We start from the raw sequence: 16,145 nt of genomic DNA, 5'->3' as shown, positions 1-16,145 counted from the left end.
CGTCCAGATGCTTCAGAGGGAATGAACAGAACAGGGCAATTTATCAACTGATCCATCCCCTATTGTTCAGTCCCAGCTTCTGGCAGCCAAGCTTAGGAAAGCAGAGAGCATAGGGGTTACATCCCTGACCATCTTGGCCAACAGCCACTGATGGACCTAACCTTCAGAACTTTTCTAATTCTTTTTTTGAACCCAGTTAAATTTTTGGCCTTCTCAGTAACCTCTGGCAATGAGTTCCACAGGTTGATTGTGCATGATGTGAAAAAAGTACTCTTACGTTTGCTTTAAACCTGCTGCTATTTATTTCATTGGCTTGCCCCTGGTTCTTGTGTTATTTCTAGTTTGGGGGGTAGAGGGACCTACAGAGCATGAGTCATACTTAGATCTATTACCAATATGACCCAGATTCAACTGAAATTGTTTGTTAAGATAGTCTTACCTGGCTTGCGAGGAAACCTGTATTATAATCGTGTTCATGATCAAGGGCACAAATTCAGCGACCACATTATGAATGTTCAGTTTGTAGAGCTAAAAAGAAATAACAAACTTGAAAACAAAATCCAATACCCACATTTCACATTTGTGCTCAGCAAATTATTAGAGAGCACATCAGGAAAAAAACTAATCTGAATGCATCATCATCATCATTGTGGTGGTGGATTTTGCCACAAGATCTTACATCCGTTTTAACTAATGAGCTAGACACAATACACAGACTATATAAACAGGCAATAATAAAATATTCATATGCAAGATACTGTACTAACCTGATACATTAGAACAACAATAATGGGAAGCTCAGCCAACACTTTCAAGGAGAGAGACCCTCTGGGAATTATAGAATGCTGAAAGGTAAAAATATTTTAAAATTTTCATTCTTTTTCAAAAGAAAAGTACTAAAAAAACCTGATAATTAATCCCTTCATAAAAACATGTAAATTATTTATCATTCCTTTTAATAATTAAACATTCAGGGTAAACAATACTTAATTTCAGAGCGCATGATATCCTATGGAAGTTTTATTCTTTGGATAAATAAAAATTCTATGCAGACATTTCTTGATCTGTAACTATATTTACATTTTAAATGTAGCTTTGATAAGTACAACTCCAACAGCAAGAGGAGTGAGTCACACACATTTTTAACAGAATATTTTTCAATATACCTGCTACTTTTGGGTAATTCAAGACATAGACTTAGACATTAGAGATGGTGCCACCTGCAAACTCTCTCTTTAAGGGGTTGGGGCTCAACTACACCAATCTCCATGGTGGAGGGAATGAATACAATAGTCATGTGACACAGAGCATGTGACTAAGGGCGTGGCTACACTTGTGAGTTAGAGTGCAGTAGATCTAATTTACCTCGATTTCAGTAAGGCATTTGATACAGTTCCACATGGGGAATTATTAGTTAAATTGGAAAAGATAGGGATCAATATGAAAATTGAAAAGTGGATAAGGAACTGGCTAAAGGGGAGACCACAATGGGTCATACTGAAAGGTGAACTGTCAGGCTGGAAGGAGGTTACTAGCGGAGTTCCTCAGGGATCGGTTTTGGGACCAATCTTATTTAATCTTTTTATTACTGACCTTGGCACAAAAACTGGGAATGTGCTAATAAAAGTCTGTGGATGACACAAAGCTGGGAGGTATTGCTAACACAAAGAAGGACTGGGATATCATACAGGAAGATCTGGATGACCTTGTAAACTGGAGTAGTAGTAATAGGATGAAATTTAAAAGTGAAAAGTGCAAGGTCATGCATTTAGGGATTAATAACAAGAATTTTGATTCTAAATTGGGGGCACATCAGTTGGAAGTAACAGAGGAGGAGAAGGACCTTGGAGCATTCGTTGATCACAGGATGACTATGAGCCGCCAATGTGATATGGCCGTTAAAAAAGCTAATGCGGTTTTAGGATGCATCGGGCGAGGTATTTCCAGTAAAGATAAGGAGGTGTTAGTACCGTTATACAAGGCACTGGTGAGACCTCATCTGGAATACTGTGTGCAGTTCTGGTCTCCCATGTTTAAGAAGGATGAATTCAAACTGGAACAGGTACAGAGAAGGGCTACTTGTATGATCTGAGGAATGAAAAATCTGTCTTATGAAAGGAGACTGAAAGAGCTTGGCTTGTTTAGCCTAACCAAAGGAAGGCTGAGGGGAGATATGATTGCTCTTTATAAATATATCAGAGGGATAAGTATCAGGGAGGGAGAGGAATTATTTAATCTTAGTACCAATGTGGACACAAGAACAAATGGATACAAACTAGACACTAGGAAGTTTAGACTTGAAATTAGACGAAGGTTTCTAACCATTAGAGGAGCGAAGTTCTGGAACAGCCTTCCAAGGGGAGTCGTGGGGGCAAAAAACATATCTGGCTTCAAGACTAAGCTTGATAAGTTTATGGAGGGGATAGTATGATAGGATAGCTTAATTCTGGCAATTAATTGATCTTTGATTATTAGCAGGTAAATATGCCCAATGGTCTGTGATGGGATGTGAGATGGGGTGGGATCTGAGTTACTACAGACAATTCTTTCCTGGGTACTGGCTTGTGAGTCTTGCCCACATACTCAGTGTTTAACTGATCACCATATTTGGGGTCAGGAAGGAATTTTCCTTCAAGGAAGATTGGCAGAGGCCCTGGAGGTTTTTCACCTTCCTATGCAGTGTGGGACACGGGTCACTTGCTGGAGGATTATCTGTACCCTGAGGTCTTTAAACCACGATTTGAGGACTTCAATAACTCATACATAAGTTAGGGGTGTGTTACTGGAGTGCGTGGGTGAGATTCTGTGGCCTGCATTGTGCAGGAGGTCAGACTAGATGACCACAATGGTCCCTTCTAACCTTAAGTCTATGAGCTCACTACCCGTTCCACACTGGCAAGGCACGTAGAGCGCTCTGACTCCAAGGCTAGAGCACTCCTGGTACTCCACCTTGGCGAGAAGATTAATGCTTGGTGCGCATTGGCTGAAACGCCCAGGTGTCAGTGTGAACGAGGTGTTGCATTACTGCATTCTGATCAGCCTCTGGAAACGTCCCATAATTAAGTCAAGTGGCCACTCTTGTCATTGTTTTAGAATCACTGCAGGAATGCAGCTATGCCCTTTGAAAGCTCCATTTCTGACATCCGGCATGCTTATCTGCTCCGAGACAAAACAACCATTACTGTGGAATACTGTGTGAGAGAGAGGAGTGGGGGTAGAGAGGGTCCTGCTGCTGTTTGAACTTACGACAGCATGCTGACATGCTCTCAGCCCCCCAAAAACCCACTCTCTCCCCCCGACACACACAACACACTCCGTCACGCTCTCCCCTCCATTTGAAAAGCACACTGTAGCCAGTTGCATGCTGGGATAGCTACCACAATGCGCTGCTCTCTGTGGCCGTTGCAAGAGCTGCTAATGTGGCCAGGCCAGTGCGCTTGCAGCTGTCAGTGTGGACAGATTGCAGCGCTTTCCCTACAGTGCTCTACAAAGGCTGGTTTAACTCAAAGCGCTCTACATCTGCAAGTGTAGCCATGCCCTAAGAATCAGGCCTGCTGGGAAAGATAAGAGCAGCCTGTGATCATTCAGGGAGAACAGACTCTGAAGGAACTCATCAAAAAACAAGGAACACTACCTAGAAAGGGTCAGTGAGGTGTCCAAAGCTGAGTAACTCTCCAGAACTCCTAGATAGAAGGCCCAGAAAAGAAGCCTGCTAGGAGCAAGAGCCAGCTAGGTGAGCTGGGTGAAAGGTGTGGGCTTTTTTGAACTTTGTGGTAATAAATCACACTCCCACAAGGGGAGAATTTTTTGAGAAAACACTAACAGTGTGAAGTATGATTGACTGGGGAGGAAAGGAAAACTGAGGGTAGCAGCAGAGCCCAAAGCCAGATCAGGTAAACCCTACCACAGAAAGACTGAGAGTTAATAGGCTTTTTTTTTTTTTTCTCTCCACCCCTCCAACATGTGAGGTCACAACATACTCAGAGTCAGATCCAACTCCACATCAAGTCAATGGGAGTTTCTGTTAACGTCACTGGGAGTTGCCTGCAGTCTAAATTATGCAGTATCCCCATTGTAAAAGGAGTATCTTCTGTTCCTACCTCTATGGCTAATAATAAGTTTGAAAGGGTGGACATGCCTTTTTAGTTCTTTTCCATAAGATTTTCATCTTTAACATATGGCCAATTTTACAGGTACTCAGTATTTGAGGTCACCTAGTCAAAATACTCACTGTTCTTGTTTCACTGTCATCCCGTTCAGGATTTACTTTCACCACAATTGTTGTAATCATACCAACCATTTCTGGGGAAGGAACAGTATTCTCTGGGATCACCTGAGGATTCTCAAAGTATCGATTCTACAGACACACAAAGCAGAAGTTTTAAAGAAGAGAAACAGATTTAAATTTTATTAAAGCTAATGTTAAAAAAATTATATAATACATAGGTTGAGAAAAGTGTATACACATCTGGGTATAGTGCTTAGATTATCCACAAATACAAAGTTTATTTTTGAAGTCGTATGATACATAGAGTACATAATCAGCAATAACTCAAATTTAGGTGAATACATTTAACAATACAGTTTAGATATTAGACTCCGAATACTAAGGTACATCACTCATGAAAAGTTGTACAGAGATGTGGTTGTGGAAAGCAAAATATAACAATAAGTGGAGACTGTCCCTCAGTAATTGAGAACTGGGTAGGTTGTCCATTTAGAAAATACAATCCATGAGGAAAGTATTTTTACTACTACTAAATTCTTCAGAAAAGAGCTTACTTTCCTTGCTGGAGTTCTTCGGGGTGCTTTTGTGCATATGGATCCCATTGTAGCTGTGAGCCCACAAACTCTGAACCACCAGTGTCCACTGGGACTGAACATTTGCTGGATACACCTTTGCATTCCCCAAAGAATATAAATAATGGAGTTCTTTCACTAATACAGAATAAGCAGGTAAGGACTCCACATGAGTGGGAAGGAGGGCAGATCATTAGATCCATGTGGACAAAAAACCATTTTCAAGGACTCCAGTTACTGTGAGGCAAGTAACCACCTCTCTTTCTTCTTCATGCATTTGTCCATACAGATCCCACTGCAGGTGATTAAGTAGCAGTTACCTTTCAAGGAGGTTGGTGACAGGAGTCCTACCTAAAAGTGACTGTAGGAGAGCCCTACCAAACTGGGCATCTGATCTCAAAGCTGTCACAAGGGAGCAAAGATAGCTAATTGGAGTTCTGTGCATACATTTAGCGCAATCTTATAAATCTCAGAAATAGTCTCCCCTGAAACAAGAAACAGAAGTTGACTGAGAACTAGTAGAGCATTTCTACCTTGAGAAGGGGTTGTTTGTTTAATGTATAGGAAATCTAAATACAGTCTGTAACCCACCTAAGAGTCTTTCAGAGAAAACAACTGGCACTGTAGACTTATTACCAAAAGCCACAAGGAGCCCTGAAATTGACAAGACAGCCAAGGTTCCCAGCCAGGAGTGGGGTCCAGTCACCCAGCTCTCCTGCCATCAAATTGACAAGACAGCCAACAGCCCATGTATGTAATGCAGTGTTTGCATTGCCCTAACTACACCAACATAAGCCTCTCGTGAAGGGAGTTATGTCGCTGTAGTATGGCACTTATATCAGCGGGAGCAAGGCTGTAGCATAGACACAGACATAATGAGGTCGATGAAAGGCAACTTAGACAGACAGACCTGGTCTATACTACAGAGTTATAAGTGTGTGGAGGTTAGCCTGCACAGGAGATTTAGGAAAAACTACAGTTAAGTGTATAAGTTGCTTTATATGAAATCTGAAACCACCTTTTAATGACCCTCAACAGATGGGTGATATGCGGATATAGCGGTCACATGACTCATTAGAGTTAATCTACAGTCCCAAGTGTTTCAATGGCAAATAGTCCAAAAGAGCTGGAATAGAAAAACCCAAGGACTGAATGTGTTTCAATGGACCACAACAAGAAACAACTTTTTACCTTGAAACATGCTTCTCAGAGGCCTTATTGCTCTGGATCAAAAGCTCTTGTACAGCCACTATCTACAGACCTTAGTCAACTAGTCACATGTAGAGAAGCCAGGTCGGTTTGCAGCACCAGGCCTTGGTTCTGCAGAATGACATCTGGGAGGTTTAGTAGCAGAAGTGGCCTAATTGATAGGTGCATCATGTCAGAATACCAGAACTGATGCACCCAGGCTGGAACTATCATTACCACCTTGGCTTTGTCCTGATAGATCTTTCTAAGGACTTTGGGAAATAATGAAATAGAGAGAAACATTAACAGGTTTTTCTCCTACCAAATCAGAAATACATCTACCATAGATCCTGAACTCACTCCTCTTTGGGAAGAGAACACTGGAGACTTTGTGTTCACACTGGGAGCAAACAGATCCAGCAAATAGGGAACTCTGTTTAGCAATACTTGATTTAGAAGTCTTTCAGCTCCCACTCACACATGAATTGTGATGGAGCTCTTTCTGCTTAGATGATCTGCCAAATAATTCTGGGTACTTGAAAGACAGAGCTACTAGGATGATCTTTTGTAGGATGCACCAGTCTCATAGGTTATCACTTCCTGACAGAAGTGTCATGATCGCACTCCCCCTGGACTCTCCATACAACATATATCTTGACAGACAATGCAACAGCTTTGAGTGGTGGTGCCCAGAAAGAGAAGCAGAAATGCCTTCCAGGCTAGATGAATGGCCCTCAGCTCCAGTACATTTATGTGTAACAGACTCTACTCACGATCACTTGCCCTGTATTCAGAGGAAGTCCACATGTGCATCCCAGCATCATTTGAAAGCATCCATCACAAGAGTTTTTTTGTTTGTTTTTTTTAAGGGGGCGGTGGATGAAACATAATTCCCTAGCTGATTTTTAAGGGTCTGTCCACCAAAGCAGAGACACTGGCACTCCAACAGGCAAGTCCATGTTGTATTTGACTGGCTGATAAACTGTTCTTAACCAACTCTGAAAAGACCAGAGGACTTATGGAGTCACATAAGTAAAGCTGCCATATGACCCAGTAAATGGAGGCAGAATCTTATTGAGGTTCTCAGATGAGATTGCAGGTATGAAATGAGGTGACTCATGAAAAGTCTGTGTTTAGGAATGTATGCTCTTGCCATTGTGAAGTCCAGCACCGCCCATATAAATTTTGTGATCTGAGTAGGTGTGAGATCGGACATGTCTCAATTGATCTTGAGGCCTTGTCTGGAAACCAACTGTAGAATTGTGCGAACATCCCTAGTGACCTGCTGTGATGCATCTCCTCATCTCGATGATTATCTAGCAGGGCATCTATGTTGGCCCTCTTGGATGTGGCTGTTTTAGCCAAGGATCTGTGACAGCCCCCACTTTCTATCTTGAGAATGCCTTTATTAATAGGCCTGGCTAATCAACCCTGGGAAATGTCAAATAATTTAGGACAGCTCTCTTAAATGATCTCTATCAGAAACTCTAAAGTGTCCACCATTCTTCTAAGGAGGTCTTGAACTAGTAATGTAAAATACTAAACGGTTAGCCGGTAAGCATTAGTCTTACCAGTTAACCAATCTTAATCATTAACCCCCAGCCCCAGGCCAGCCAGGCGACCCCCAGCCCCGGGTTTCCTCTCCCTTTAATCAGTTAACCGATTAAACAATTTAAATCATTTAAACAGTTAACTTTTTAAACAGATATTTGTATCTCTATCTTTCATGGCCTTAAAATGTTCTATTTTTGACATAGCAGATGGTGTCACACCTTCAATCAATAAAGCCAATATGACCAGCTTGGTCCTCATATTCTTTGAGGAGGTCTTCCTCATCACTATACAGTTTCTGTTTAGAACCATGAAGGAGCGATCTTGGAGCGATGACTGAGCCTCCTGAGATGGGGTGTGGGTTTGTTTGGGTTGGTTTTTTTTTGGGTGGGTGGGGGGTGTTTTTAGGGACAACCACCTTATTCTAGATCTTGATGCAAAAGAGCAGGAAATAGCTAAGGACTCCACACAAAACATTAAGGCCACTTCATCCCAGAAGATAAAGGCATATGGTGCCAAAGAGATGGGAACCAAAGAACATGATGGAAGCAGGAGATCTGTGACTCCTTTTAAGGTTTCTCTCAGGAACCACTCTAGGCAAATGAGAACATCTCCTAGGAGAACAACATCTGCTGCCACATAAACATGAGCAGAATTCTTCTAAAGGAGGTGCAGATCCTTGAAGTGTAGAAACACAGAAACTCAGAACCCCTTGGTATTAAAGGTAGACACTGCTACCATAGAGGATCAATGCAGGCAGGTTCATCTTCGGTACTCTGAACTCCAAGCAGAGGTTTGGATACCACAGATAAAAGGAGAGAGATTCAGCAAAGGGGATTCCAGTTCCAGGGTGATAGCTAGATCTGCAGAAGATGTAAAAATAGCCTGGGCAGAAAGAGGAGGTGGTACAGATGACAATGGTTCCAATGCAGCTGCCTTGGCAGATATCATATCACAATGCAATGATTTGGTGGCATACAGCAGGGCTTTGGAGCTGTGCTCTGGCTCCACTCCAGCTCCACGCAAAAACCTGCTGCTCCGCTCTCCAGCTCCAGGCTCCGCTCCAAAGCCCTGACGTACAGTACACCTATGCCAACTGTACTTAAGAAACAGTATTGATCAATGAAGACAGAAGCTGCACCCCTGAATCAAAAGAATGGTGCCATGATTCCGTGAAACCCCAATGTGAGTTTGAAGGAATAGCCTTCGGCAACTCAGACGCATAATGCCTTTTACCCTTCCTCTTGGCCACTACCAGTGATGCAGATTAGTGCAAAGCTGCATCCAGAGAGCTCTGCTTTTTCAAAGTCACACTGGGTTCTGTGATTCTTCAAAAAGACTGAAATCCTGTTCACATCACTTCTTTTTTTCCTAAGAGCAAACAGAAGGCTTAAAGTTTCAGGGACTCCCAGAATCAAAAGACCTCTTAGCCCCCCCAAGTTGCATCTCTTGTAGCCAAAGCACAAGCTGAAACAAGTTCATAGGCAGGAGCAGACTGCTCTCAAGCAGGAATCTCAGAGTCAAAAATCTTATCTTTTCCAGCAAAAAGATCATCATCAAGTGGTCATCACATGCCTTGTGTGTGTTCAAAAAGAAGAGTTATAAATAATATAGTAGTTTGAGATAGGAGATTCCCCTAAACAAAAAAGGCACTTTATATGTGTATCATTTATAGGCACAGCTGTCTCGCAGGCAGGGCAGATCTCAGCCATCAGACTTGAGACTCAGAAAGAAAACAAGGAGTCTTTCGGAGGAGGTAGAGGAGTTAAAGTCAACCAGCTTAAATGAAACAAGAAAAAAGTTACGGAGAGGGGAGGGGAGAAAAAGAAAAACAAACTATAAAACCCTAATCCTATCCCCTAGGGCAATAGAAAGACATTATGCATCAACTCAGTGCCTCGGACAGTAAGACGAAAGTGAGTGATGGTTGGGGCTGCTCCATTTTTATGCCCTCATTGTAAGTGGCGTAAGAGTGTACAGGACAACTCAAAAGCAAACAGATGGCTGGACAATTCCAGTCTCACGCATTCGAAGCACTCACACCTACAGTGGGATCTTTGTGGACATAGACTTGAAGAAGCTGAAATTCTATAGATTAAAAAACAATGTTATTAAAACGTTGAGCCACTAATGAGGTTATAGGGCCTAGCAATACTGCAACTGCGGAACCCATGACTGAGCTGCAGTGTCTCTAAGACCTCACATCATGGACGCTGCTCTCTTCCTATGTTAGAGTAAAGGCTGACTTACAACACCGTGAAAACAACAAAAACCAATTTCTATTTCATGATGACAAATATCAAAATACTGTGTGACTGAACATGGCAAAAACAAGTTTCACACTTCCTATTACTAGCGAAGTGTTCATCACACTAAATCTTGAAAATAAGACTAAACTACAAAGTACTAATACTCTCATTTTAATCACTATTGATTGAAATAGTCTCTCTACAAGTTCAACGCTAGTTATTAAGCAGTTAAGAAAAGGCTCAAATCAGATCTCTGAGTCAGGGTCAGGGCACACTTACAAATGCATGCCTCCAAAACACTAGATGTTGTCTGAGGCATAGCAGCTGATTTTTTTGTTTGTTTGTTTTTAAATATACACCTCTACCCCGATACAACGCTGTCCTCGGGAGCCAAAAAAAAAGTCATACTGCATTATAGGTGAAACCGCGTTATATCAAACTTGCTTTGATCCACTGGAGTGCACAGCCCCCCCACGAGCACTGCTTTACCGCGTTATGTCCGAATTCGTGTTATATCGGGTCACATTATATCGGGGTAGAGGTGTACTGTGTGTGTGTGTGTGTGTGTGTGTGTTTGATTCTAGAATTAGGCTCCAAGTTAAAAAAAAAAATAAGAAGAACCCTTGACTAAACTAATAGTGACTTCACTTGCTAACACTAGTTAGATTGTGTTCTAAAATGGAGATCAGAATGTAAGAACTCAACAGAAGTCTGCAACTTTCTCTCTTTTTAAAATATAACATGTTATATAGTTACCTTTTTATTTTCTTTAAAACAGCATTAGTTACATGTCACTGACTTCAAAAAAGTCATTTTAATTTGTGCTAATTATAAAATAAGTAGTACCACTTTCAGACACAGACAGTGTGATCACAGGGAATAAGACTTACCACTACTTTTGGAAGTTCCTTGTAAATCTGTTTCACAAAGTCCAAAAAATGATGAATCTAGGAAGAAAGAATATTACTGGAGGGTGAGAGGGAAGAAGGGGGAATCAATTTCATTACTTTAGGATCCTTGTATCAGTACTGGGGGAAGTGTACTCTAAGAATCTTGTTAAATTACTTACTGTCAGCAGATTAATTTCACTTAAGTATGGGGATGAATCCTCACAAACTTAAAATGGATTGGGGAGATCCTTTTGGAGAGTTTCTTTGGACTACTAAGCCAGTTTACTGTCAACATTAAACTTGAATAGCAGTAGAAAGACCCTCAAAATAATAATTCAAACACAGATACACCATCATTATTCCAAAACCATTAAATCCTCTCAATGGTGGGATGGGGGAAGAAGAGATACTACAGTTTTGGTTTTCTACTTCTTGTAAGATATACTGTACTCCTAACCCTAGTAACAGAGTAAGAACTTACATCGATTGCTGACTTTCTTCTTGTTCCTATTCTGGTTTTCTTTCCTTCTCTCAGAACAAAATACCCCCAATTTTTTTCTCCTCTCATGGATTCCCTCTTTTTGGTGGTCCACCTCCATATCCTGAGATTTTGGTCCTCCACCTTCCCCTACTCATCCAGAATATTCTGGTCCCCCAACCCATGTTGTTCTGCCTTTCAATCCTTATCTTTCATTTGGAATGTTTTGGGCTGCGACCTCCCTTCTATGTATTTATTCTCTGTCTGGCTTTTCCCCAAAGTCATGCTGGTACCACAGTTTATGCACACAGAATCTGGAAAAAATATCATCATCAGAGTGAAACTGCCTGAAAGCTAGTCAGTTGCACATTTGGTTAGAACAGCAGATTGTTACTCCACTGCAATAAATCTAGTCAGAAGGCTCATAAGGATTGAGAGCAAAACTGATGCTGCTCCAGAGTAAAACCACTGAGACTGTAAACCCTGGCACAATCCTTGTCTACAGCATTAACTCTCAGGAGAATTTTTAAAATGCAGGATACTCACAGCATATTAACACCTATAAAACACTGGGTGTAGTGCATGAATATTTCCGGCATATTCATCAATTAAATATGCCAGAAATAGATCAATTCAGACAGAGAGCATGTAGAGTAACTCTTCTACATCACATAATAAAATACAACTCACTTCTTGGGTGATTGGTGGCCGGAACTGTTTGTGTAGTTCAATAATTATTCTCAAACAAATAAGTACATTTTCTTCATTCTCTGTCTGGAAAACATGTGTTTAATTAGCCCATTGTTGTACTCAAACAACTTCATTAAAAATATATTTTATATAGCTTTAATTTAATCTCAGCAACCTAGAAAGTTTCTGCCTAATATAAACTGCCACAAGGAAAACATCTCATTTTTTACATGTTACTTATCAGAGCCCAGTCTTGCTATCTGTGTGTAGTTATCCCATTAAAATATCAATGGAAATATTGAATTTGTATCTTTGGCAGGATTAGGCCTCAATCCTGCAACCTGCTCTACTTCGGCAGACCCCTTTGCGAAGCCCCACTGATTGATCAAATTCAATAGGGCTCCTCACAGGGACAGTGATCCTTTCACACAGGGCCTAAGTTATCAATAATTTAGATTTGATGCAAGCAAGAATCTGAAGGAAGGACTTAAAATGAGCCACTGATCCTCTCCTCTTTAATTATGTAATAAACTAGTCTAGAAAAAATGTTCTTTCATGACATCTCACCTAGAGTAAGCTATCAAGAACAGTTCTGTGTCTCAGTAAAATCCTAGCAAACCTTTCAAGAGTATACATAAGGGTAAAATAGAACCCAGAGATGTTATATATGAAAACATCATCATGAAGTGAAGACTAATCAACTGCCCCTCCCATCCTGTCCCAGCAGCTCAAACAGTGCAATTATTAATAGAATGGGTTTGTTCCATTAAAGATTATCTAACCCCAAGCATCAGTGTGGTCAGAATTCTACCCTAATATTTTTCGGGAGGAGGAGAAATAGGAATCTCTCTCAAAATCTGAAGCATCGTTTTAACAAAGTGAAATAAATAAAAATACCTCTAGAAATCTAAACATCACCGACAAAACATTTTTGGTATGGGGACGAAGATGTTCATTTGTTGGTATTCTATGAATTATTTCGAGAACTAGCTTTCGCAATTGCTGGAAAACAAAATGAACAAAGACATCTATTAGAACTTAAATAATCAAAACTTTGTAAGGATAATCCTTAAATCACTAAAAAAAAATTCTTGTTCAATTCAATATTGCCTTAATGTGTTAATTCACTAAAATGACAAACTATATGCTTTTTTTTAAAAAACCCTTTTCTTCAAATAGATTAAATGCCTATATAAATATACATAATAGTTTCTTGTAATGGTCAAATATTTGGCTATAAAGCACAGCACAAATTTAATTTGTATTCTTAAACTGCAATTTAAATTAAAAGAATGATAAAATATTCTGATAACTACTCGATAGTAATGCTTCAACTTTTGCCTTTAACTCTGTAATGCAAACTTAGTCAGTTGTGATCATCTCTCAGTAATAGAGCCAACTGTAACATGTACACTACTTTAAGTGACAGAAGAGAGGTATTAAAGAACATATTTGCAAAACAGAATGGCCAACTTTATTTAAGTATCTTACTGAGAGCAATACAGACTTTTTCAATTCTGCCTCTTTGTGTAGATATAAAACCTATAATCAAAAATAGATTTGCTCACTCAGCACTCTCTCTAATCTCTCACATTTCTGAATTAGAGAATTAAAACTGCACAAAAAGATAACTGCTGCTTTGTACATAGTACCTGTGCTGGTTTCTCCTGCAGAAACTGCACCTCTCCATCCTGCAGAAAGGTGAGAAATCGAGGGATGATGTGTTCCAGGAATGTAGAATACTGAGGGGATGATGTTACATTCTAGTTATTAAAAGAAAAAAAATACTTTCTCTGAATACTCTCATTTCAAGTGTGATTTAACCAAGTTACTTGTAATACACATGCTACACAGACTGTCATCAAAATATAAACGTTATATGCCGCTAACCACTGAAAAAGGTTTTATGGGTTTTTTTTTTTTTAAATAAATCTTTAAAGTATTAGCGATCAACCACCTTCTGACAGAAAGGACATTAAACTGACATTAAAATGAATAAAATTGAACATAGGAAAAAATACCCCAGAAGGGGAAGACTCCTACTGCTACACAAAAGATATGAGCAGCAGCAGAAGCAGACACTGGAACAACTCAGGAGAGACAGGCTCAAAAACAGAGGATGGGAAGATACTCAAGACCTCTCTCAGGTTTGCAGCAGCCAGGAAGCTCTGGAACAGGGAAAAGAGAAACATTCTCCCTTCCTGCAGCAATTTTTGAAGAATGACACTCCAAATTCATCTGACACATACTTGCAAGAGACTGAGAGGAAAGATTTGACATCTGTGGCAAAGAGTTGCATAGGCAACAAATACACGTATTCAGGTAAAGAAGTATTCCCTAAATCTGGGGTAGGCAAACTATGGCACGCGTGCCAAAGGTGGCACACAAATTGATTTTCAATGGCACTCACACTGCCCGGGTCCTGGCCACTGGTCCGGGGGGGCTCTGTATTTTAATTTAATTTTAAATGAAGCTTCTTAAACATTTTAAAAACCTTCTTTACTTTACATACAACAATAGTTTAGTTATATATTATAGAAAGACACCTTCTAAACTAAAATTTATTACTGGCACGCAAAACCTTAAATCAGAGTGACTAAATGAAGACTCAGCACACCACTTCTGAAAGGTTGCCGACTCCTGTTCTAGACCATAAGTTGAGCATGATAAAAATTAAACAGAATATGGAGATCTTTAATAAAGTATTTTATCAGACCTATAGTTTATTAACAGAGCTTTTCAGGTTTTTTAAATAAGAGTGATTAAATGAAGACTCGGCACGCCACTTCTGAAAGGTTGCCGACCCCTGGCCTAAATGCTTTCAATATTTGGCTTTTTTGTATTTAATACTATCTTCTTTATGGTGGAGCTATATTAGCTTGAGTTGCGTGCCCCTAGGTTAAGCAGCGTTAGGTCACATCAGTACTTGGATGAGAGGTCTCCATGGATAACCCAGGGGCAAGAGGAAGTGGAGCAGCAATTCATTCAATAGCAATGTCAGAGATGCAGGATGTACCTTTGGGCAAGACATAGAACAGAGGTCCTCAGCACTGGTCATTAAACATGTGGCATTTTTAATTAATGTGGATATTCTTGCCCAAATGTCCCAGATTAAATTATATTTGGCTAATGTACCTAGAATTCAGTACTTCTAAATAAAAGCCAACACATAAGAACGGGGGATTCCATTCAGATTTTAGTGTAATATAATACAATGGTGTCATTTCTTGAGCAAGAAATGCAAACCTAGCATCTAATATTTCTACATGGTACCTCTTATGCACCCCAGATGAACATACTATGTATAAACTATTTTCTCCTGCTCAGCTGACGCCCCTTTTCCCCCTACCCCAAGAACTGAAAAGGGTCAGTGTTGTCACCTCGACCTCCAGTCCTCAAGGAAGGAATCCCCACTGACAATTCACCCTCACCTCTAAAACTGCTGCATATCTCAATTTAAAAAAAAAAAAAACCACCACGCAGCCCGCTACTTCAAGAGAGCTAAACGTACACCTGAACTCAGTTATAGAAACAATTCCACAGACAAATTTATCAAGTTATGCAGTAAACACTGGAGAGGTAAAATTCAAAAACATTTTGATTAGTCTCTTTATTCAAAACTTACTTACTGAACAAAGATTTTCTGTTAAAACAATTATTTGAGAGAAAGAAATCCTGGAAGGACACAACCTATAGTTCTCCAATAACTCTGCTAACAAGTTTGAAGTGAGACATGTAATGCATTCTAAAAATGAAATAAGGCTTTTCTTACTTAAAAACACAGAACCAATGGGTAATGGCTGTTTACTTAATAATTAGCATATGTTTGAATTTAACAAACAAAACAAGAGCAGAAATCCAGCTTGCATACACAGCAAGAACAAGAAATATTGCATTTAAATCATTCAAGAAGTAAGTTTATTCAGTAATTACCTCAAAATTCTCACTGACTTCTTGCATCATTTTCAATTTTGTTTCATCGGCTGAAAAACAAAAAATTGCAAATTCAAGTGAATAATTAAATGTGTGACAAATACCATCAAACATTCACAGGTGAAAGAAGCAATCAGATCTTATCAGTTTAGCCATCACTGCCCAGTTGAAAGGGACACATTTCTCACAATCGCACAATTTCATACTCACACTTCATACTCACACACTTCTCTCTAAGGCTCAAGTAAATAATGCTCATCATTTTGCTTCTTCAAACATCAAGGATCAAAGGAAATGCAAAGCAAACCCCATGCAAGTTTACCAACCAACTCAATAGACAATATTACAGAACTCCTTGAAGCAAAT

General features: G+C 39.9%; 1 protein-coding gene across 1 annotated transcript in view; it reads right to left on the bottom strand.

Annotated features, from left to right (window-relative positions):
* LOC123344006 (transformation/transcription domain associated protein) overlaps nt 1-16,145 on the bottom strand; it is a 160,392-nt gene that overhangs the window by 143,076 nt on the left and 1,171 nt on the right. The window contains exons 3-10 of the mRNA XM_044979696.1: nt 15,780-15,829; nt 13,499-13,609; nt 12,744-12,848; nt 11,847-11,930; nt 10,679-10,735; nt 4,232-4,357; nt 768-845; nt 440-528 (exon numbers count right to left, since the gene is read on the bottom strand). Of these exons, the coding sequence (XP_044835631.1) occupies nt 440-528; nt 768-845; nt 4,232-4,357; nt 10,679-10,735; nt 11,847-11,930; nt 12,744-12,848; nt 13,499-13,609; nt 15,780-15,829 (700 nt within the window). The remainder of the gene's footprint in view (nt 1-439; nt 529-767; nt 846-4,231; nt 4,358-10,678; nt 10,736-11,846; nt 11,931-12,743; nt 12,849-13,498; nt 13,610-15,779; nt 15,830-16,145) is intronic.

This window comes from Mauremys mutica, chromosome 11, assembly GCF_020497125.1.
Source record: "Mauremys mutica isolate MM-2020 ecotype Southern chromosome 11, ASM2049712v1, whole genome shotgun sequence".
NCBI lineage: Eukaryota > Metazoa > Chordata > Testudines > Geoemydidae > Mauremys > Mauremys mutica.
This window is presented reverse-complemented; position numbering and strand designations above follow the sequence as displayed.